This window comes from Polyodon spathula, unplaced genomic scaffold (genome assembly GCF_017654505.1).
Source record: "Polyodon spathula isolate WHYD16114869_AA unplaced genomic scaffold, ASM1765450v1 scaffolds_972, whole genome shotgun sequence".
NCBI classification, from domain to species: domain Eukaryota; kingdom Metazoa; phylum Chordata; class Actinopteri; order Acipenseriformes; family Polyodontidae; genus Polyodon; species Polyodon spathula.
The window spans coordinates 1-6069 of NW_024472459.1; the positions used below are offsets into that span (position 1 = coordinate 1).

General features: G+C 36.0%; 1 protein-coding gene across 1 annotated transcript; it reads right to left on the reverse strand.

Annotated features, from left to right (window-relative positions):
• Positions 1-5: 5 nt before the first annotated feature.
• LOC121309197 (interferon-related developmental regulator 1-like) lies at positions 6-5775 on the reverse strand (the record flags this gene model as incomplete). The annotated part of the gene is made up of 8 exons (XM_041242109.1): positions 5673-5775; positions 3018-3142; positions 2613-2770; positions 1880-1930; positions 1614-1792; positions 846-954; positions 530-664; positions 6-284 (listed from the first exon to the last, which is right to left on the reverse strand). Coding segments are annotated over exons 1-8 (1047 nt in total), but the record flags the coding sequence as incomplete, so codon positions are not given.
• Between the last annotated feature and the right edge of the window lie 294 nt (positions 5776-6069).

Consider the following 6069-nt stretch of genomic DNA (forward strand, 5'->3'; position numbering starts at 1 on the left):
CGGTTAAAATTTATTTTAAAAATATTTACTTTGGGACATTTAGGACAAAGGCCCTTCAGCTGTGTGGAAAGAAAAGTAAACAGTGCAGGGTGTATTTCTGCTTTTATTTTAAAAAGTTGTAAAATTGAAGATAATGGACCTCGTCTACAACTCACCTGTAGATGATAATTCATTCCCGATCCTACAAACTCTGTGAAGGCATCGTAGGTCCTCTTAATCACCCAGCTGTCAATGTACATGCGCTCTGCTCCAAACTTGATCATCTCCGTCTGGAATTCTCCCTCCTGTTCCAATAAATTCAGCGTTAGCTTGTACTCTCCCACTAAAGCATAACATGATTTATAAAAAAAGTTATCCTGTGTTAGGTTTGAACGTTTATCACCCAACAGCCCTATAACAACACCAGAAGAGAAATAAATAAAAATCCACATACTCAGTTACACAGCTGTCTTGCAAGCTTCCAATGTTACAAATCTTATTGTTTTTACATCAGTGAAATAATTTACATTTGGAAATTCAAAAAACACACCTCTACAGCCCTTAGAACGTCTCTGAAGACAGGCCTCTGCTTCCTTTTATCATTTTTGGCTCTGTGTTTGTTCCCATCTGTGGCAAGGGCTCTCAGTTTTGCACATAAAGATTCCAAGTCTTCATATTCAAACTCCTATTAGAAACATGTTCAAAAGTACGTTCACATTTCGATAACACATTCAAAAAGACAGAATTTTTAATTAATAAAGATACAGCAATTTCAATACACTGGCGAGTTTACCAGATACCTTGAAGGCGTGGTACAATATCCAGTATACAGTAAATCCCATGCATACAGTAGCAGGTACACTTACAGCATCTACATCTCTGGCCAACTCAAAAAGAAGAGCAAGGGTCTCTCCAGCAGCAATCCTCATGTTTACATCATCGCAATCCAACAGACTGGGGAGTTTAGGCAGGTGTCTGAAAATACAGTTCATTTTGAGTTAATTTCTACAACATGCAATATCAGGCATGTGCTTTAGAAGAATAAGCGGCACTAAATCAAATACAATTATACAAGTACTAACACAAATCTGTTGAATTCTGAAAATATGCAGAAATTTTCATGACATTTCATGTTGTACACGACAGGTTTTGTGATGTATTATCGAATAATTTTTTTAAATGCATGGATTCATTTTTTTGTACTATGTTTAGGTTTAAACACACTTTCTTTTCAATATGCTGTACTTGTTAGGAACATTCATGGAGTGCTGTTGTGCTTATTCCACTTGCAAGGACGGCTGGGAACACAATGAACGTTTGTGGTGTAGCCTTTATTTATCTTGTATTTCAGGACACAACCTGAACTTGAAATAACAATATAGGGCTCTCAACAGACTCCACATTTTTAAATTAGCCCCAAACTAGCTTTGGCTAATAAAATAATCACAGTAAATGAGCAAAACTTCAATCATCATTATTCTGTAGACTATTCTTTTCGCCAATTTTCCAAATACTATAATCATTACTGTAATACTGCAATTCTCCAAATATTCTCCAAATATCTCCTGTAAAATATGAAATAACAGAAACAAATGAATACGTAATTTGTTGAACTAAGAGTATAACTGACATACTTTTTTAGAATTTTTTTCACTTCAGTGTTGGAACAAATGGTCAGCAGTAGACTCCATGACAAAAGAGCACTGATGTGAAGCATCGTAGTTTGGGCATTGTAGACGCTACGAGTCCCATCTTCCTTCACATAGGATTTAGCGAAGAGGCTTTCAAAGCATTCCATAGTTGCATAGACATCCTAGTGTACAAGCAAAATACACAATGAGAACAGCTCATTTCACGTTAACCCGCTCTGCGTTGAAATTATGGACTTGTAAATGCTTACCAAAATATCATCTGCAGCAACCAAACTGCAAACTCCCAAACTGGTTGCACACTAAAAAAGAAAGAAAAATGTATTAAAGCATTACAATTGCAACTTTGGATTGGTAATTAACATTTTGGGTGTCAAGCCATTTATGTCAACTTAAGTAAAGGGGTATTGTTTAGGACAGGCCTTTCCCAGAGATTTAAATGCTGGGAGAATCATGTTTTTGGACATGACAAAAAACAAAAAGATCACTTTTTACATACAGTAAACATAGGGATGTGCAACTTCTTGGTCTACAATAGGGAACTGTAAAAATATTAAAATATAAAACTAAAAACACTTCCTCATAAATGAACTAAAGACCTGGCATAATTCCTGCACGCCATGGTTACTAACCCTTTGCAGAATCCATTGGCTTTGTTCGATTCCCCTACTGAGTGGCCCCCATTACCCAAATGGTCCACAATGCCTGGTAATGCTGTAGCAGGTCTTATTGCTTACAAACTGTAAAGCCTACTGTAGTAACTCATCTTCCAAAGAGTGAATATAAATCGGCTGAAATACCAGTAGAACCAGTTCCTGATCTCGTGGAGGCAAACTTTGCACTGGTGCAAACAGAACAAAAACCAAGCTCATTGTGCTATATTATGAAGAAAGTACAAAGTCAACATTTTTAGAAGAAACAATATTAGAATTATTTAACTCTACCTGAAACAAAAACAAAACAACCAATTCTAAATAAACGTACAGCCTGTCTGGTTTGTATGTTGGCAGTTCCATCAGCTAGAATGTTCTTAAAAATGGGCTTCAGGGTCTTGAAAACGTCTTCACTTTCTATCCCAGCTCCCAGCTGAATGCAGAGGAGACAGGCCAATGATGCGGCAGCACACTGCTCGTCACCTTTGCCTGAATTAAACAGAATAGAGTTAGCACTCACACAAAGAAATAAAAATAAGCAGTAAAGACTAACATTTAATGCAGGATGTGGAAATCTGTACTAGAATCCTGTCATAACCTGCACCTAGAAGTATTGGTTACCACTATGATTTAGGCCCACTTAAATTTTAGATACAGAACTAGGGTACAATACAATTTATAGCTTTATGCAATAAAAAGGCAGGGTGTTCCCCAGCACATCAGTTAAGTAAATGACCTTTCTTCAAGCAGCGCTCAATGCTGTCTGTTATGGTCATCCTCCTTTCCATGATAAATTCATACAGTATTTTGGATGCCATGGCAGTTTTCAGTCCTCCGAGAGCACTCTGTCTTGCCTTGGTGCTGTAAGCATACAGTTTTATAATTCAGCTTTACAAAAAGAAGCTTTCTCTCAAATTTAGCAGTATACAGTACATCAACATCCTTTTTAAAAAACACAAAAAAGACACACAAAGCTTTACTATATATAATTGTATAACATTATTCACCAATGAACAAAATCCTATTACGTTTCCAAATTAACTTTGCCCTGAACTGTACGATGACTTTAGATATAAAAAAACTGAGCTACCAGTCAGAAAACCAACTGTAATCATGGCATTGTGATTTGGGTTACGACATGGGGTTAGGTTCCGAAAAATATAGTGTTGCATGTCCCCACTGCTGAAAATGTTTACAGTGTATTATGACAATTAGATGTTATTACAGAACGGTCAAATTAATATGCCTGTAATTTTTGTATTTTTGTAAACGGGAAGACCTATGGTTCCGAAATATATAGTGTTGCATGTCCCCATGTGTTATTACAACTGTTTAAATAATATGCCTGTAATTTTTATTTTTGTTACATCCTGGTTTTCGAAAGGCTTCGTGCAATTTTTTATTTTTTATTGCTTTTCACAGTATTTGAGGGAGGCATATATTGAAGCTTATTTCTGCAGATGCAACTTGATCAGAATGGCGAAGAAGTCCTACAACCTGTAGATCACTGAATAGCTTTTGGCCTTTCAACACCATATCAGTGTTTTTGACGATAGGGTGAGGTACGCTTCCTCCGGTATCATCTTAAGGGTAATATAATAACGTGAGAAACAAAATGTCAATTCAACAAGCCCATCCTTGTCAGTAACAGAATTCAGCAATAGCGTGTTGTATGGTACGTATGTAGGTTCTTGCTCTTATTAGCCGTAAAAATATTATATGCATTTATATTGATGGGGGACAGTAATGCAATGACAAGCGTAATGCCTTTAGATATTAAACCTCAATAATATATGATATATAACGTATTACCAACCTAAAATAGCATTACTTGAATATCGTGTCCTATATATAATATATATATATCAATGTATATATATATATATATATATATATATATATATATACTATAATAATATATAGATATATATATATATATATTATATATATATATATATATATATATACACACACCCACACACACAGTGCCTTGCAAAAGTATTCAGACCCCTGACCAATTCTCTCATATTACTGAATTACAAATGGTACATTGAAATTTCATTCTGTTTGATATTTTTATTTTTAAACACTGAAACTCAGAATCAATTATTGTAAGGTGGACATTGGTTTTATGTTGGGAAATATTTAAGAAAAATAAAAAACTAAGAACGACCATATTCAGGAGTCACGTGGCACGACTTTCTGTTGCGAGGGAAGCAAACGTGCTACTTTGCAAAACCCGTGAATTGCACTTGGTGTGGTATAATGGAAATGTGAATCTGCTCAGTCCGCTAAAAAACTGAAGCTTGGGGGAAATTCACCTTTCAGCAGGACAATCTAGGGCCGTGGAGGTGGTCACGCGGGTAACGTCACCGAGGTCTTGTTTTCCACCGAACGGATGTCACCGCAGTTTCATACTAGAAGCTATCGTAACTCTAACTTTAAGGTGGAAAGTCGGTCAATCTGCTTCATTCTGCTAAAAAACTGAAGCTTGGGAGGAAATTCACCTTTTCAGCAGGACAATGATCCCAAGCAACAGGCCAAAGCAACATTGGAGTGGCTCAAGAACAAAATGTTGAATGTCCTGCAGTGGCCCAGTCAAAGTTTTGATCTCAATCCCATTGAGAATCTGAAAAGCTGTTATTGCAGCGAAAGGTGGCTCTACCAAATATTAATGAGTAGAGGGTTGAATACTTATGCAAGCAAGACATTTCAGTTTTTTATTTATCTTAAAAATATTTCCCAACATAAACCCAATGTCACCTTACAATAATTGATTTTGAGTTTAATTGTTTTAAAATAAAATATCAAACAGAATGAAATTTCAATGTACCATTTGTAATTCAGTAATATGAGAGAATTGGTCAGGTGTCTGAATACTTTTGCAAGCACATATGTGTGTGTGTGTGTGTATATATATATATATATATATTTACTCCTACACCAGTACCAGTACATAGTGCTGTGCACCTACGGTATTCTTGTTTTGTTTGGGTTCCATAACCTTTACAGTAAAATACAGCAGTGCTTAATTCGTACAGAGAGAGGTGCCGGGGTGCAGGCAGTGACAATACCGGAGTCCACTACGCAGCCATCCTGAAAATACCTTAGTTTGAGACAGAATTAAAATGTACAAGTGTAAAAACTTGTCAGGAGGTTAACAATGAAAATAATAATGATGTTATTTAAATAGTGGGGATGTACAACCCTATTTACTCATTAAATTACTTTTTTTGTTTTTATGAGAGCGAGAGCAGCAGATATGTATATACAGTTTACAGGGACTCGGGATGTCAATGTGAATCTTCAAAAAAAATATATACACACTTAGTCTATTCTAAAAACTTAGAAACAAAAATAACCGGCTTCGCGATTTGTATATTGCACTTGCCTTTTATCCATTGTACTGTCAATATATCCCTTTAACTTGTACTCAAAATCTTCCTGAGTTGCTTCTTCACAAACATCACCTCCTGTTTGAGTATAAAGGCATGACAGCTATATTTAAAATACACATTTAATGGTTTCTAGTGTATGCTTAAATCAAGCTGCTTGGTTTTTCACATAAGTGAGCAAGCCCCTTGGAGTCTGTATCAGTGCCAGTGTGTACAGAAAAACACACAAAAAGGTTTGTTCCAGTCAGCAGGGCCACGTAAAAAGGTATGTCAGTGTTATAAATATCCCAGCACCCACAGCTATTAACACAAAATGAGATTAACAACATGAAAGCTCTGATTATGTTGCTCAGAAGGCAGAGAATGAACAGAACCCATGATAATATCTGAATC